General features: G+C 50.9%; 1 protein-coding gene across 4 annotated transcripts; it reads left to right on the top strand.

Annotated features, from left to right (window-relative positions):
* Positions 1 to 3307: 3307 nt before the first annotated feature.
* On the top strand, positions 3308 to 17657 carry Tonsl (tonsoku like, DNA repair protein). Of its 4 annotated transcripts, none has more exons than XM_034516838.2 (26): positions 3308 to 3404; positions 3485 to 3580; positions 3674 to 3816; positions 4254 to 4437; positions 4662 to 4791; positions 5068 to 5239; positions 5324 to 5438; positions 5963 to 6108; positions 6224 to 6376; positions 6556 to 6681; positions 6923 to 7109; positions 8210 to 8295; positions 8402 to 8491; positions 8933 to 9005; positions 9104 to 9267; positions 9345 to 9468; positions 9552 to 10282; positions 10369 to 10445; positions 10928 to 11078; positions 11165 to 11243; positions 11914 to 12215; positions 12397 to 12568; positions 13234 to 13409; positions 13749 to 13822; positions 14196 to 14329; positions 17387 to 17657. In XM_034516838.2, the coding sequence occupies exons 1-26, from the start codon at positions 3380 to 3382 to the stop codon at positions 17566 to 17568; spliced, it is 4092 nt and encodes a 1363-aa protein (XP_034372729.1). In that variant the 5' UTR covers positions 3308 to 3379; the 3' UTR covers positions 17569 to 17657. The 4 variants fall into 4 exon arrangements, with proteins under 4 accessions (XP_034372729.1, XP_076768350.1, XP_076768351.1 ...); XM_076912235.1 differs by having other exon boundaries at positions 10925 to 11078; XM_076912236.1 differs by lacking the exon at positions 17387 to 17657 and adding an exon at positions 14396 to 16239 and having other exon boundaries at positions 10925 to 11078.
* The last annotated feature ends 36 nt before the right edge of the window (positions 17658 to 17693 follow it).

The raw sequence follows: 17693 nt of genomic DNA, 5'->3' as shown, positions 1-17693 counted from the left end.
TCCAGCCTAGAAGAGCCACACATGGAGAAGACTAGTATGTCTCTTGGCTATACTAGGGACTGGCATACAAACCTTTCAACACTGTCACTGTGGGCCCTTTATTTAGGGGCCGGGGGGCACCATATTTACTGGCTTATGTCCAGAATCTTGTTATCTTTCTGTCCTAACCTGGTTCTTTGTCTGTTGTCTCTGAGGATGGGAGAGGGGTTCAGCCTCAGTAGGCGTTGGGGAAGCTGCCAGAGGAGGTTGCACAGGCTAAGCCAGGCTTCCCCTCCTTCCACCCGTCCCTACTTCCTGTGAGCACCACATCCCTCAGTCTGCCCAAAGTGAGACATTTACAAAACAATAAAAATAATTTTCTAAAGAGCAGAGCAAGAAGTGTTTTTATGGTTGTTGGAAATGACTTATATGTCAGTTTTTGTGGTTGCATTTTTCTTTGACTATTTTCTGTATGCACATGTAGTTAAAAAAATATTCCAAACCATGTTTTGTCTGTGTTTCCTTACCAGAAGACAGCCTCATAGTGGAGCTTCCTGTGCTCTGTTAGCCTCCCTTCCTGATCAGCCTGTGCCTCACCCCCAGGCCTACAGCCCTAGAGCAGCTGGATTGACTCTAAAGGGAAACTGATTCTACAGAGTTGTCTCTGACGCACACACAAACCATGGGCTGTACACACACACAGCAGCTAATAATAATAATAATAAAGTTTTAAACCTTTCTGCTTGTAAACTACAGTCTTTCAGGACTAGGAACAATGTAAGAGAACACTGTTAACACAATAGAATACATTAGAACAGCTCTGTCTCAACAGACTCCTATTATATGAACACTAGGACTAGAGGGAAAGAAAGCAAGTCATGGTTTTCGCAACAGGTCTGAGGGACTTCCCCATGCCTTGCTCCCATCCCACCCTTCATCTCTCACTGTGCCCCTCACACACTTCACCGACCTGCCTTCTAGGTAGTGGACCTGACTTCAGAGGCACACTTCAGATGGGGAAAGGGCTGGCAGTGTGGGCCTGCATAGCTGTTCTGACATCCTGGGACCCATCAAGGCCTAGCCTCAAATCTGCCCTTCATAGGAGGTTTACCTGCATCTGATTCTCCTTTTCACCCTGCACAACTTTGCAAGAATGATCTTGTGACATCTTTGCAAGCTTTAGGTAATAGTATCCAAAACCTGCCCAGCCCTAGCCTATAGCAGGAGGAGGCTTATAGAGTCAGCTGGATCAGGAGGCCCTTCTTAGGCCTGTCTGCCTTCCACATCACTCTCTTCCCAACAAGTGTTACTATCTGTCCTCTACCTGGGTGTTTTACTCCACTGTTTTGGGGATTTGGTTGGTTGGTTTGGTTTGGTTTGAGACAGGGTCTCTTTACATAGTCTAGGCTGTCTTGGAACTCACTGTGTAGATTAGGGGGCTTGCCTTGAACTCACAGAGATCCACCTGTTCCTGACTGCTAAATGCAGGGGTTAAAGGTGTGCTCCCATTGCTTTGATCAGAATAGAAAATAAACTTATCAGCTTATAAATGTGGCGGGCACGTGCCTGTAATCCCAGCACTTGGGAAGTGGAGTCAGGAATACGAGGAACTCAGGGTCATCCTCAGCTACCTGTTGAGTCTGAGGCTGGCCTGGACTCCATAAGACCCTGACTCAAAAGAAAAAGGCAAACTGACTCGTCTTATATCTCACGCCCATGGCTTTGTGGGATCCTGCACTAGGTTTCCAGTGGGGCCTTCAGTGCACATCCTGGTAGGTGGTGACTGTTCAGTTTGCCACATAGTCAGGGGAGAGACCTCCAAGTCACGGCACGTGTTTGGTCTTCAAGGTAATGGAGAATAGAGCACCTCAAATCACAGTTTCAAATACAGTTCCAGGTACTCTGCAGGTAAAGAATCTGGATTGCTTTCAGCTCTCCAGCCTACTCTGTCATTGCCTTTCATCAAGCTAGGTAGTTTTTAAATGGCTTTACTGCATCTTCTGGGAACACAGATACCACATAGGAGAAACTGTTCTGTTTAGTTCCAAAAGTTCACTCCTCCCCTCCTATCTAGCGCCCTTCCATGTCCTTTGCATGTGGGCTGTTGCCCAGGGCATCAAACAGTTTCATTAAGTCCTCATGCCCAATGGTAAAAATCATATATATATATATGATTTATATTATATTGCTTTTTTAAAAGTTACAAGAGTAGGGGAGTAGAGGCTGTAGAGCTGGCTCAGTGGTTAAGAGCACTGACTGTTCTTCCAGATGTCCTGAGTTCAATTCTCCAGCAACCATGGTCGCTCACAAGCATCTGTAACAGGATCTGATGCCCTCTTCTGGTGTGTCTGAAGACAGCTGCAGTGTACTCATATAAGTAAAAACAAATCTTTAAAAAAGGGTGCTGGCTGAAGTTGTCTTGGGGAAAACTCAGATTTGATTTTTAGTACCCACATAGTGGTTCATAACTGTATGTACCACCAGTTTTATTTTATTCATCTATTTATTTATTTTAAAAACTTGTTCACTAAGTTTTTTTCACAAATGTAAATAGGTGGTATATGCTTTAATTTCTATAGAAAATAGGGGTAGCATTACAGGACACCTGTAATTAAAAGGCAGGTTGGGAGCTGGAAAGTTGGCTCGGTAGTTAAGAGCATACACTACTCTTGCAGAGGACCCAAGTTCGGTTCCCAGCATCCACACGATGGATGACTCACAACAGGTTCCCAGCATCCACACGATGGATGACTCACAACAAGCTGTAACTTCTGTTCCAAGGGATAAGTTGCCCTCTTCAAGCTTCTTCAAGCCTCTTTAGCCACTAGGCACACGGGAAGTGCACATATAGGTAAACACATACATGAAATTAAAATATATATTTTTTCTCTCTCTCTCTGTGTAGCATTGGCTTTAAGGGAATTCGCTTTGGAGACCAAATTTAGAGATCTGCCTCCTGAGTGCTGTGCTGGGATTAGAGGCTTTTGCCACCAAACCCACCTAATCCAAAAAAAAAAAAAAAAAAAGGCAGGTAGATTTCAGGTTAGCAGGGTCAGTGATGCCCACACGTTGTCTGTACTCCAGGTAACTCACCCGAAGGGGTCTGTAAATGAGGATACTGCCTGCCTGGGTGCCCGCACTGTCAGCCAGCAGCCTTGAAGGCCCAGATCTCACTCAACAGACCCTCTACTCCCTGATCGCGCCATAGTTGAGCTCGTCGGACTACAAATCCCAGGAGGCCTGGTGTCTACAGCGCTTGGGCCACCGAAGGGGCGGGGTTAAGCATGCGCTCAGAAGACTGGGTTGGGCCCTGTATGTTAGGGGTGGAGCGAGATAATGGGCGTGGGCTCAGGGAAGCGCGGGAAGTCCAGATTTTCGCGGCGGTGGTGGCTGTGTGACTATGACCCTGGAACAGGAGCTTCGCCGTGAGTATTTTGGGGCGTGCATGTCGGGACGCAGGACATGAATCGGGTCCTGGGTTAGACCTGATTCTCTTTTCCGGTAGAGCTGAGCAAGGCCAAGGCCAGGGCCCAAAGGAATGGACAACTGCGCGAGGAGGCAGACTACTGCCACCAGTTGGGGGAGCTGCTGGCTAGCCACGGTGAGCCGGAGTCACCGTGAGAGGGCGGGCTGGCGGCAGGTGACTGGTTGGGTGGTGGATCACCTTGAGCACCCCACGCCCCTCTTCCGGCAGGCCGCTTCAGGGAAGCTTTGGAGGAGCACCAGCAGGAGCTACATCTGCTAGAGAGTGTCCAGGACACCCTAGGCTGTGCTGTGGCCCACCGCAAGATCGGAGAGCGGCTGGCTGAAATGGAGAATTACTCTGCTGCTCTGAAGGTACAGGGCTTTTACTTCTCGTTGAGGAGAGAAGGCTAGTATGCACATGAGTATTCCTCGACATCTGACCTGGCAGTTAGTCACACCCTTATGTCTACTGGGGGCGCTGCTTGGCCCTTGGTGGGGGGTTGGGGGGAAGGATGGATGAGTTGTGACAACTGAAAGAGGAAGACTCAGGACCCACTGCTATTGCGAGCAACACTCCAGGCAGCCCTTAGTGTTCTTGAATGACAGCACTGCTACAGGGCAGAACAGCCATTACCATATGCAGTCCTTTGCTCAGAAAAGATAGGACATGGGTATAGCCAACTCTGTCAAAATTTGGGAACAGAAGGTTCTCTTTTATAAGAGTAGCTTCCTCTAGTATGAGACTGCTGGGGTTGCTTGGAGTCGGATCACATCAAATGCTTTTTATTTTTATTTTTTTCCTACACTAGCACCAGCATCTCTACTTGGATTTGGCTGGCTCCCTGTCAAACCACACTGAACTGCAGAGAGCCTGGGCCACCATTGGCCGCACTCATCTGGATGTGTATGACCACTGCCAATCAAGAGATTCCTTGCTGCAGGCACAGGCTGCCTTTGAGAAGAGCTTGGCTATTGTGGATGAGAAACTAGAGGGTAGGTGCCCTTTCCCTGGATTCTCCCCATATCCTGCATTCTAGGCCCTCCCTTTCCAAGGCCTGTGTTGCTCTTCAGCTTGAGCCTGTCTGTCAAGCATCTGCTCCTTCTCTGTATACTCTATCTGCAGCAGACTCTTGGCTCAGTCAATAAGAGATGGGATCATCTGAAAACCCCCATATCCAGAGGAGGCGACTGAGTTCCTAGTGCTGTTATTTTTCCAGGGATGCTGACCCAGCGGGAACTGAGTGAGATGAGGACCCGTCTCTACCTGAATCTGGGCCTTACCTGTGAGAGTCTTCAGCAGACAGCCCTGTGCAACAACTACTTCAAAAAGAGCATCTTTCTCGCTGAGTGAGGAGGCGCCATCCCTGTTCCCAAAAGGGAGTAGGTGGTCCCCTGGGATCCTTCCAAGAGGGCAGTTTGCCTAAGTTGTTCATGTGCCATGTACATTTATGCTGCAGGCTGAGGAGAAGCAGATTTAGGCCCAAAACCGTAGCATGGTAGAGCTGGGGTCAATGTGGTGTTAATAGCCATAACTGGTTGAACACCAGTAGTATCATAGGTATTTCGGTGTCTGCTGTTCCAAGGCTGGTGGACACTGAGCTCCTGTTACCTCATTCTCTGCAGGCAGAACCGTCTCTATGAAGATCTGTTCCGGGCCCAATACAACCTGGGTGCCATCCACTGGCGCGGAGGGCAGCATTCTCAGGCCATGCGCTGCTTGGAAGGGGCCCGGGAATGCGCACGTGCCATGAAGAGGAAATTCATGGAAAGTGAATGTTGCATGCTTCTCTCTCAGGTACCTCTCCTTTTATCCTCAGCTTGGGCTTGGGCCTTAGTGAGTCTACAGGCCTTAGGTTTTTTTTTTTCCCCCTCTTTCTAGGTGCTTCAAGATCTGGGGGACTTCCTGGCTGCCAAACGAGCCCTGAAGAAGGCCTATAGGTTGGGCTCCCAGAAGCCGAACCAGAGAGCAGCTGTCTGTCAGAGTCTCAAGTATGGTGAGGCTGCTTGGGGGCCTGGAACTGAGCCCCAGAGGTCGGAGCTGCTCTCCCAGCAGGAAAGACCCAGCTTATGTTCTTGGGGAAGTGGCACTATGGACATGAGCGTCTGACAGCCAGCAAGGATCACTTTCTGTCCGTCGAAGACCCTTACTTTTGTCTAAGCCTGCTGCACGCACAGGGTGTCTGGGACACTAGAGGCTGTGTGGGAAACCGACTGGACCTTTGACACAAAGCAACATTAGCAAATGATGGCACAGAGGGCACACTGTGCCCCACAGACAGTGGTGGTCGTTAGTGTTCAGAACTTCAGACCAAGCACTGTTCTAGGCTGTTAAGCATACTGACTCTTTTAACCTTCAAAAGTTCCAAGTGGTCAATTTCCCCACTACCCACTTTTATCAGTAGTCACACTGAGACACTTCCCCTGGTTCCCAAGCTGAGGGGATATGGCTGGTGGGTGGTAGGCTGTGGTTGGGGCCCATACTGTGTGACTGCCCCTCACTAGAGAGTCTCTTCAACAGTATTGACAGTGATCCAGCTGCAACAGCAGCTGGAAGAGGCTGAGGGCAATGATCTTCAAGGTGCCATGGCCATCTGTGAGCAGTTGGGGGACCTTTTCTCCAAAGAGGGTGACTTTCCCAAGGCGTCTGAGGCTTACCAGAAGCAGGTGAGTTCTCCCCCCCCCCCCCCCGCCCCCCCCCCCCCCCCCACACACATAGGGCGAGAGGAGAGCGACAGCAACACACAATGAGGGTCTGAGACTTACCTTGCTGCCTTCCTAGCTGCGCTTTGCTGAGCTGCTGAACAGACCAGATCTCGAGCTGGCTGTCATCCATGAATCCCTGGCCACCACGCTGGGAGACATGAAGGATCACCACAAGGCAGTACACCACTATGAGGAAGAGCTGAGACTACGCAAGGGCAATGCCCTGGAGGTGACATGCCCTCGCCCCCTATTCTCCAGTAGTGAGTGCAAGTCACTTCCCCGAGAAAGGCCCCTCCTTCCAAGGACTGTTGGAGATAGGACAGAGAGAAAGGGAAGCACTATAACGGCTGTGGGCAGCTGGGTGTGGCAGGCAGCCACCGACTTTGTGTTTTTCTCTCTCTGTTTCAGGAAGCTAAGACTTGGTTCAACATTGCACTGTCACGTGAGGAAGCTGGTGATGCATATGAGGTGCTAGCTCCATGCTTCCAAAAGGCTTTTTGCTGTGCCCAACAGGCCCAGCGGTTCCAGCTGCAGGTATGACAGCCCATCCCACCAGCATTGGATCCCCAAATCTAGCTTTCTTTTTTCTTGGCTTTTGACCTTAAGGTCTTACTCATGACCTGGCCTATTTTTTGTATTTTTATTTTGAGACAGAGTCTCACTAAGTTGCCCAAACTGCTCTTGAAGTTAGAATTCTTCTGCCTCAACCTATCTTTCCTTGCTATAACTGCTCTTAGTGGTCCTTCTTGTTGAACTGGACATCTCTGCTCCCCAGAGGCAGATCTTACAGCACCTTTATACTGTGCAACTAAAGTTGCAGCCCCAAGAAGCCTGTGACACTGAAATTAGACTGCAGGAACTGAGTAAGGCAAAAGACACAGAGGAAGAGGAGGAGGAAGAAGAGGAAGAGGAGGAAGCCAGTGAGACCCTGGAGACCAGTGAACTGGAGCTCTCAGAGAGCGGTGAGAGCCAAATGCTGCCTTGTGTGCTGGGGTTGGCTGCACTTGCCCTTTCTGCCTACTTCTGCTCTGGCATGATGGCTGGGATAGACTGGTGTGTGCTGGAGATATGTATTTATGGAGCCTGCAGACCCAAGGGGGTGACAACGCTGTAGTTAGGTGGGGATGACCTATGCTTCTGTGGAAGTGCATGGAAGAGGCGGGGCATGTATATGGAGCATGGGACATGGTGATCAGGAGTTCTGTGTGGAAAGAACTGGTCGGGGCCAGAGTGGGTGTCAGACACAAGGGTTCTGTCTGACCACCACCCAGCTGAGAGTCAGTAGTTTGGGGTCAAAGCCTAAGGAAATGGTCCTATTGGTAGTTTCAGTGTAATGGAAGAGAAGAGAGAACCAGGTACTTCAACTTTAGGGAGTGTCCTTCAGCTGGTGGCCACATCCATAAGAGAGAGCAGAGAAGAAAACAGAGAAAGGGCCTGTTGAAGTCAGGAGGGGGCGTCAGGCCTATAAAAGAGCCTGTGAGAAGAATCATTAGTAATGGGAGAAGTCCAGAGGCCAGTAAGACACAAGGTTACAGGCTAAGCAGGTGACTTACCCTCATAAGGTTTTTTTCTCAGAGGGGAAGTCTGTAATAAAGACTGGTCTGCAGGGCAGGCTCTGGGGTATAGGCCAACACATGATGAACAGGAATTGAGTGGGCAATTCCTCCAAAGATGGGGCAGAAAGGCAGCTAGCTGCCTATCTTTATTTAGCCCCTGTGTGTAGTGCAGTCGTGAGATAGAAGTGGGTTAGCTGGGAGGTGGTGGTGCACGCCATTAATCCCACCACCGGGAGGCAGAAGCAAGCAGATCTGTGAGTTCGAGGCCAGCATGGTACACAGAGCAAGGTCCAAGACAGCCAGAGAAAGCTTGTCTTGAAAAACCATAAACAAACAAGTAGAAGCGGGCTCCTGGTGCAGTTGGGTTGGGCTAGAAGTCAGGTTTGCTTCTGGCTACACAGCTCACAGACCCCAGAGTCTTCCTTCCTGCTTGTGGCTGCTCTGCTCTAGAGATCAGGGGAGCTAGAATACCATAGGCTCAGGGTCAGCGGACTTCACTCTTCTAGAGGATGATGCTGATGGCCTGTCTCAGCAGCTGGAGGAGGAGGAGGAGGAGCTTCAGGGCTGCCTGGGCCGCCGGAAGATAAACAAGGTGAGGACGACATACCTTCCCCCTTCCTGTTGCCCAGCAGCTCTGTACCCAGCAATACTTCCGCCCCTCACACTTCTGCCCCATGTTGGGGCAACTACACTTACAGTGGAACCGGCGCAACGACATGGGAGAGACCCTGCTGCACCGAGCTTGCATTGAAGGCCAACTGCGCCGTGTCCAGGACCTTGTGAAACAGGTGGGCAAAATCCCAAGAGAGATCACTGAACCCTTACTTCCTCAGGGAGGTACGGACCCAGACAGTGTCTCCTTTATAGCATAGAAGAGATGCCAAGTACCTGTCTAGCATTCGTGCTGTGGGTGAATGGGCTGGCCTAGCCAGGATGAGAGTGGCCAACAGACTAAGAACCCTGGCATCTTCCCTCTTGTTCTAAGTAAGCCCTGTAGTCAGGCACTGTTTGTATCAAGGTGTAGGATGGCACATGTACTAGGAGCGTACCATGATAGTGCAGCCAGCCAGACACCAGAAGGGGCAGGGCATATCCTCATTTTCTTTGGTAACACCTAAAGGGAGAGAAGGCTATATCAAGGAGTAAATCTTTGAGGCCTGCTCTGGGCTCTAGTCACAAATCTGTGCTAAGACCAGGGCCAGGACCCATTTCTCTTTCCTTGGTCCTAGGGGCATCCCCTGAATCCCCGAGACTACTGTGGTTGGACACCTCTCCATGAAGCATGCAACTATGGGCATCTTGGTAAGTCAGGTCAGGCCAAGCCCATGGCAGACATGTGGGTCAGGAGGTAAGTGTGAGTGTTTCTGGGAGCTGAGTTCATGTGCTCCCCCCACCCCCAGAGATTGTGCGCTTCCTTCTGGACCATGGAGCAGCAGTGGATGACCCAGGTGGCCAGGGGTGTGATGGCATCACGCCCCTGCATGATGCCCTCAACTGTGGCCACTTTGAGGTAGCTGAACTACTCATTGAGCGAGGGGCATCCGTAACTCTCCGTACCAAGAAGGTGAGTCAGGGCATGGGCAGGGAGGGCAGGGGCCGGATAGAGTCTGTCGTTCCCCTGCTCAACTGCGTGCCACTCAGGGCCTCAGCCCACTGGAGACACTGCAGCAATGGGTGAAGCTGTACCTCAGGGACCTTAACCTTGAGACAAGACAGAAGGCAGCATCCATGGAGAGGAGACTCCAGATGGCCTCCGCAGGCCAAGGTAAACAGGGCCTCCTCCTCTATCTCGCCTTGCTTCTAGCCCTAAAAGTGAGTTTCTGTCTCATGATTTATTCTCTTCCTCAGCTTCCCACAGCTCCCCTGCCCTCCAGACCATTCCAAGTAACCATCTATTTGACCCTGAGACCTCTCCTCCTTCAAGCCCCTGTCCAGAACCCTCCTCATATACTCCTAGACCTCCAGAGGCCTCTCCAGCCCCTGCTAAGGTCTTTCTGGAGGAAACTGTGTCTGCAGTGTCCAGACCTCGAAAGAACAGGCACAGGCCAACCAGCAGCAGTAGCAGCTCGGAGGATGAGGACGATATAAGTCCCTGCAGGCCATCTCAGAAAAGACCGAGACATACCACACAGCAGGGTGAAGCCAAGACGTCTGACCCATCCAAAAGTAGAGAGACAGCCACATCAAGTGCTTGCCGGGCTGCTTACCAAGCAGCCATCCGAGGTGTGGGCAGTGCCCAGAGCCGTCGCTTGGTGCCTAGCCTGCCTCGGGGCTCAGAGGAAATCCCTGCCCCCAAGACAGCACTCATTCCTGAGGAGGAATACCTGACTGGGGAATGGCTGGAAGTAGATACACCTCTGACCCGCAGCAGCAGGCCCAGTACCTCAGTGTCAGACTATGACCGATGCCCTGCAAGGCCCCGGACTCGTGCCAGGCAGAGTCGCCCAACAAGTCTTGATGGTTGGTGTGCACGGACTAAAGCAGGAGATGGCCGCTTGACTGCAGAATCTACAGAGAACCCCAGCGTGCCTAGGACCTCAGGACCCAACAAGGAAAATTGTGCAGCAGGCCAGCCTTCGGTGGGTGCACAAGCAGTGTTTAGCATGGGACAGGGACAGGTAGAAACTTCTGTCTTCTGACTGTCCCCTCTGTTCTTACCTGCTAGCTTCTGGTCCAGCCCCCTCCCATCCGGGTTCGAGTTCAAATTCAGGATAACCTTTTCCTCATCCCTGTCCCACACAGGTAAGGCACGTGCTCTCCCCATCCCCAGTCCCTTCCGGCTGTCATGCAGCTCTGCCCGGGGTAACAGCAGTTCGGTACACAGCATCCTTATGTGCATATCAAGAGGCGATGTGGGCTCCCTTGGACTTGGCATTCTACTCCCTAGAGCCCCAGGGAGCCTTGGACAGGCTCAAGCAGCCTAGGAAGCAGCCACAGCACAGCCTAGGAAGCTTCTAGGGCCTTAGAAATGGCCAGAAATCCCAGTACTCAGGAGGCAAAAGCAGGCAGATGTCTTTGAGTTCGAAGTTAGCCTGCTCTACAGAGCAAGTTCGAAGACAGCCAGGGCTATACACAAACCCTGTCTTGAGGGGCTTGGGGGGAGGGCTATTTATCCAGAGGAGCGGTGCAGAGGTGAGGGGCACGAGGTGAATGAGCTGGAGCTCCCAGATCACTAGAGCAGGACCCCAGTGCATCTGAGCTCAGCTTGCCATTCTCTTTAGCAGTGATGTCCGTTGTGTGGCTTGGCTAGCAGAGCAAGCCGCCCAGCGCTACTTCCAAACTTGTGGGCTACTCCCAAGGCTCACCCTACGGAAGGATGGAGCACTACTGGCCCCACAGGACCCCATCCCTGATGTGTTGCAAAGTAACGATGAGGTGAGCAGCAGGGTGGGGGGGTCTTGGGCATAGGCTACCTCTGTTTGCTAGGCATTGCAGGGCTGCTAACCACATGTATACTCTAGGTGTTGGCTGAAGTGACTTCATGGGACCTTCCTCCACTGAAGGACCGCTACCGCAGAGCCTGCCAGAGCCTGGGACAAGGTGAGCTAGTCCTGCCTTAGGATGGAGGCCTGTGCAAGAGGAGCTGGGCCTGTATTCCCCATCTACCCTGCAGATATGTATGTCTGAGGAAACACTGGTCTCCTCCAAACTTCATACCTGTTATCCTCGTATGGGTGACAGGTAGGAGCAGACAGTTCTAAGATCATGGGCCCTTGGAATGAGAGTTCCTGAAGCAACCTAAGCCACAGGTAAAGCCCAGGGAGGATTCTGAGAGGGGCTGGAAGTCACCTGGAGCTGGTGACTGGAAGATGTAAGTGTGGCTGAAGGAGATCAGAGCCCCTGCCCCCCAGATTTATATGCAAGCTCCTTGGTTTTGTTTGTTTGTTTGTTTTTAAAATATTTATTTATATGAGTACACTGTAGCTGTCTTCAAACATACCAGAAGAGGACATTGGATCCCATTACAGATGGTTGTGAGCCACCATGTGGTTGCTGGGAATTAAACTCAGGACCTCTGGAAGAACAGTCAGTGCTCTTAACCTCTGAGCCATCTCTCCAGCTCCCGCAAGCTCCTTGTATGATACTAAATCCAAGGTTTTTAGGAATGGGCTCAGTATTTCCGCCTGGACCATTTTACTTGGCCTGCAGGATTCGGAGGGCAGGTTTAAGCTCTGGCCCTGGTGACCTGACCCTGTATCTCTCTCCTTAGGCGAGCACCAGCAAGTGCTCCAGGCCATGGAGCACCAGAGTTCAAGCCCTTCGTTTAGTGCCTGTTCCCTGGCCTTGTGCCAAGCCCAACTCACACCCCTGCTGAGGGCCCTCAAGTTACACACAGCGCTCCGGGAGCTGCGCCTTGCTGGGAACCGACTAGGGGATGCGTGTGCTACTGAGCTGCTGGCCACCCTGGGCACCATGCCGAACCTGGTCCTCCTCGATCTCTCTTCCAATCACTTGGGCCAGGAAGGTCTGCGTCAGTTTGTCGAAGGCTCCTCAGGCCAGGCTGCTTTGCAGGTAATGACCCAGCGTACAGTAGGCCGTCAGCTGCACGGTATCTCTATTCCCACTCAGCCATTCCTTGGTGGTATGGTGCATCTGGGGGAGCTAGGCAGTGTGTGTCCCTGGAATGGGACCCCTGTGGAGACCAGACTCTATGGGGAGTCTGAGCTCAGTGCCCATCCCATGTCTTCCATAGAACTTGGAGGAACTGGACTTGAGTATGAATCCACTCGGAGATGGTTGTGGCCAGGCCCTGGCCTCCCTTCTGCGGGCCTGCCCCACGCTCAGCACCCTGCGCCTACAGGCCTGTGGCTTCAGCCCCAGCTTCTTCCTGAGCCACCAGGCTGCTCTGGGTAGTGCCTTCCAAGGTAAGATGATCAGTTAAGTGTATTCCCTGAGTCCAGTGTTGAGAAAATTCAAGACCTTGAGCAGACGGGTCCCAGGATATCAGGATCTGGCTTCTGAGGGGAGGGCCAGTTCCTATTAGGACCCAAGTACAGCTGGGATTCCAGCAGAAATTGGTACTTGACCAGCTTTGGCTGTTCTCAGAAGTCATTATAGCCTCTCCCCCCCGACCCCCCATCACAAGTGGGGTTTCAGAGAGGCCATGTCTACCCTCAGAGTCCGTCTCTATCTGTGGCTTAAGCTTGCCACTTTCCTTGCCAATGTCATCATGAGCCCACATGATTCAGTGACATGGCCCCAGTACAGAGGGCTGAGAACTGGGGCTACCCGGTGGAGCCCAGCAGAGGGAGGGGCCTGGGATTGGGTGGGAATGGTCAGAGCAGTGTCCTGACTTTCACTCACAGTTGTCCTGGCCCAGAGCTTCATGCCCACCAGCCAGGAATATGGAATGGTAAAAACTGGGCTCAGAGACTGGACAAAAGCCATTGCTCCGCAATTTCCCCACAAAAAAAATTCAGGGGTAGCAGTTTCTCTAAAGGATTCATGAGGCTTCTGGGGTCAGGACTCAAGGGTGGGGAATGGGCAGGGGGTACTGAACGGGTTAACAGAAAGTTCTTCTGCTGTACAGATGCCGAGCACCTGAAGACCTTGTCCTTATCCTACAATACGCTTGGTGCTCCTGCCCTGGCGAGGGTGCTCCAGAGCTTACCGGCCTGTACCCTCCTGCATTTGGAGCTTAGCTCTGTGGCAGCCAGCAAGAGCAACTCGAGTCTCATGGAGCCTGTTATCAAATACTTGACCAAGGTATGAAGTATGGAGTACACTGACAAACCAGAACAGAAGGATCCAAAGACTAAAAACCCAAAGTCCTACAGCTGAAACCCTGCCATGTTGTGCAGAGTCTGATGAAAGGGCTAGGGGTTGGGAAGAACACCCGTGGACTCCTGGGAGCCAGGTGGTGTTACTTCAGGCAAGTTCCAAGGCACATGCCAGGCCTTGGTCTTTACAAGGCATCTATAACCTATAGCCTGGAAGACAGGCGTTTCCTTTCCCTCTCCAAACAGCTTGGTGGTGGGTCTTTGCTGGGAGGATGGTGGGCGGGTGCCCACTAGGCATGGTCTTTCGCCCTGTTCTTATGTTCAGGAAGGCTGTGCTCTGGCCCACCTAACCCTGTCTGCAAACTGCCTGAGTGACAAGGCTGTGAGAGACCTGAGCAGGTAACTGACTCCTGTGAGGGAGCCTAACATGAAGATGGGTCAGGCGGTGTCACCGCTTTTTGATGTCCACGGACTCCAGGGATGCCTCTGGCAGGCATACTTACCCTCCTTAAGTTTCTTGCCATGTCCCTGTGGTTTGAGAACTCCCCATTCTGGTCTATCCTTTATTTTCCCTGATAAAGCATCCTCTCCCTACCCTTGATCCTGCCCCTACAGCAGGAGCTGTCTAAGCTGGCCATTGCAGTCTTGCCTCTGCCTGGTGCTGTAGAGGTCCTGCTTGGTCCTTGGCTCCGAGTCAAGGGGCAGCCTTTCCTAGCACTAAAGCGAGGGCTTTCCCTGCAGGCTCATCCCTTCACTTCCCATGTCATTGTAGATGTCTCCCTTGCTGCCCCTCACTCACCTCTCTGGACCTGTCTGCCAACCCTGAGGTCAGCTGTGCCAGCCTGGAGGAGCTCTTGTCTGCCCTACAAGAGCGGTCCCAAGGCCTCAGCTTCCTAGGCTTGTCAGGTAAGAGATAGGAACGACAATGGCTCCTGCTCGTTGTGCCTCGACTAACACAGGCTTACTCTCCAGGGACCTGCCAGCGGAAGAGGCAGTCACTGCCATTAGCCAGACTCCACGAGGCTGTCATGGTGAAGGGCAGTTTGTGGCGAAACCAGGGCAAGGAGTGAGACTGACTGACTGGTGACTGAGAGTATGGGCAGAAAGGGACCAACAAGTATGGCTCATACTGTATAACCCAGCACTGAAGCTTAGACAGACTACCTCAAACATGGTCTGAGCTACATAGCAGCTATAAATAAATAAATAAATAAATAAATAAACCAACCAACCAACCAACCAACCAACCAAAGGAGGGTGGGAACAATGGTCAATACTTAGGGGTGCTCTTCCAGAGACCCCATTTCAAATCTCAGCATCCACATGGCAGCTCACAACCTTTGTAACTCCAGTTCCAAAGGATCTGGAGCTGCCTTCTGGCCTCTGCAGACGGCCTGGTTTCACACGGTATGCAGATATACATGGAAATGAAATTAAAACATAAAAGCAATTTAAAAAAAAAAAATTATGTTTATTTATTTTGGGTTTTTGAGACAGGGTCTCTCTATGTAGTCCTAGCTGGAACCAGGCTGGCCTTGAACTCAAAGAGACTCACCTGCCTCTGCCTCTGCCTCTGCCTCTGCTTCAGTCCTGGGATTAAAGGTGTGCGCCACCAATGCCATGTATGTGAGTACACTGCAGCTGTCTTCAGACACAGCAGAAGAGGGCATCTGATCCCATTACAGATGTTTGTGAGCCACCATGTGGTTGCTGAGAACTGAACTCAGGACCTCTGGAAGAGCAGTCAGTGCTCTTAACCGCTGAGCCATCTCTTCCCCAAAATAAAAATTTTAATGAAAATAAATAGGATTAAGGGCCTTTCCCACAGGTATATTTCTTTGGTTTTTCGAGACAGGGTTTCTCTGTGTAGCTCTGGCTTCCTGGAACTCCCTCTGTAGACCAGGCTGGCCTCGAACTCAGAAATCTGCCTGCCTCTGCCTCCCAAGTGCTGGTGTTAAAGGTGTTCACCACCACTGCCCCAGCTCCCACAGGTATATTTCTTCATTCCTTTTAAAAATTTTATTTGCATTTATTTTTAAAAACTATTCTAAAGATTTACTTACTTTGTGCCAGATGAGGTGGTGTGTGCCATTAAGCCCAGGACTCAGAGGCAAAGGCAACAGGATCTCTTGTGCGTTTGAGGCCAGCCTGGTCTACCAACAGATAGGGATACAATCTAGAGAGACCCTGTCTCAAAACAAATCAACAACAAAAAGATTTGCCTATTTTTATCTGTATGAATGGTTTCCTTGTATGTGTGTACACGATGTGTGTGTCTCATACCCCTACAACTGGAGTTACTAGGGGTTGTGAGCTACCATGCTGAGTCTGGGAACCCAACCTAGGTCCTTTGCAAGAGCAGAAAGTACTCTTTTTAACTATTGAGGTGGCTCCAGCCCCACTTTGCTTTTTGTTTTTTTTTTTTTTGTTTTTTTTTTGTTGTTGTTGTTTTGTTTTTGTTTTTGTTTTTTATAAAAGAAGTACACTGTAGCTGTCTTCAGACACACCAGAAGAGGGCATCTGATCCCATTACAGATGTTTGTGAGCCACCGTGTGGTTGCTGGGAATTGAACTCAGGACCTCTGGAAGAGCTGACCTCTCCAGCCCCTTATTTTACTCTTGTGTCATAAATTTTTTTTTCTTTAGGTTTTTGTTGTTTTGTTTTCAAACAGGGTTTCTCTGTGTATGCCTGGTTGTCCTGGAACTCACTGTGTAGAGCAGAATGGCCTTGAACTCAAAGAGCTCCGCCTGCCTCTGCCTCCTGAGTGCTAGGCCTAAGGGTGTGCACCACCACTGTCCAGCTGTTTCTTCGGTTTTTGTTTTTTGGGATATTTTTTCTGTGCAGCCTTTTTTAGCTAAGAACAGTTTATTCCTTTTCAATGAGAATCATCTTATTGGGGCAGGGGTTGGGGGGTGGGGAACTCATGGGTTAGTCCTCCATGGACTCTGCAACTTCAACAGTGCTTCTTTGCTTCGTGAGTAAAGACTCTATATCCAAACCCCGCAAGTTCATCAAAGCCAGCACTCTGGGGGCCACTGACTGACTGGCATCTTTCAACTCCACCTTTATAGACCTTTGGAACAGCGCACACTGCTTCTTTAAAGTGGCATTTTCCAGATACACATACATCCCCCTCACAGCCTAGGCAGCTCCACGGGTATTAAAATAAACATGAAGATCTGAATGCCCTTTTGGAGTCAGGGGTTTGATGTTTTTTGAGACAGAGTTTCTCTGTGCAGTCCTGGCTGTTCTGGAACTCTGTAAGGGTTCCTCTCTGCCTGGAGAGTACTGAGACTAAAGGCGGGAACCACCAGGGCAGGCATGATTTGGACCTCTTGATTTACATGACTGTGGGGTTTTCTGGGTCAAGAGAGTAGCAGATCATCACCACAGGAAGCCTTACTTTCTCATTCTTGTCAGCTGGAAGGTGGAAGCCAGTCAAAACTGCAAGCTCCACTGAACAGGTGCTGGCTCTCAATCTGTCCCTGTCCTCTCCTTCCTGGCAGGAGGGATTACTTGCACACTCATACAGTGCCCACTAATAAGGTAGTTTGTTCTGTTACCCCAAAGCATTCTCCACCTTAGAGATGTACCTGATGGCCTGGCATTGCCTTGCTGAGATTTGAGGATGGCAGGCTGTGCCCTTGGAGGATAAAAGCTGAGCACAGGGGAGCCCCTGGGTTTATCCTATACCTCATCCCCTCCTTCCTACACACTGTTATTTCTGGCATCTGTGCCCTTTCATCCAGTTTCCTGATATCCTTGAGCCTACTGGGATCTCTGTCTTGGTGATCAAGTCCTGGCATTCAGTAGCCTCCAGAGATCCTTGGGCCCACAATATACAGATATACTGAGTCCTCTTTATAATGGGACAAGCCAAAATGTAGGCTCTGAGGTACAACTTGAGCACTATGCCTCCTTTGGGTGTGTAAGTTAAACCTACCTCCTCCTCACCCCCACAGGCTGCTCTATTCAAGGCCCGCTGAACTCTGACCTCTGGGACAAGATCTTCGTGCAGTTGCAGGAGCTGCAGTTGTGCAGCAAAGACCTGAGCACAAAAGACCGAGACACCCTGTGTCAGAGACTGCCGGAGGGTGCCTGCACACTGGACCAAGGTTCCAAGCTCTTCTTTAAATGCCTCTGATCCTGGCCCTGTCGTTCCCACAAAAAGAAAAAAAAGGGGGGGGAAGCCTTTAAAAAAATAGCCTTAATAAATTATGCTGCTATCTTCTTCGTGTGGCTGTCTGTCTGTGAAAAGGGTGGGCGAGG

The sequence above is a fragment of the Arvicanthis niloticus genome, chromosome 13 (assembly GCF_011762505.2).
Source record: "Arvicanthis niloticus isolate mArvNil1 chromosome 13, mArvNil1.pat.X, whole genome shotgun sequence".
NCBI classification, from domain to species: Eukaryota; Metazoa; Chordata; class Mammalia; order Rodentia; family Muridae; genus Arvicanthis; species Arvicanthis niloticus.
Note: the sequence above shows the minus strand (reverse complement) of the source record. Positions and strands in the feature narration are given on the sequence as shown.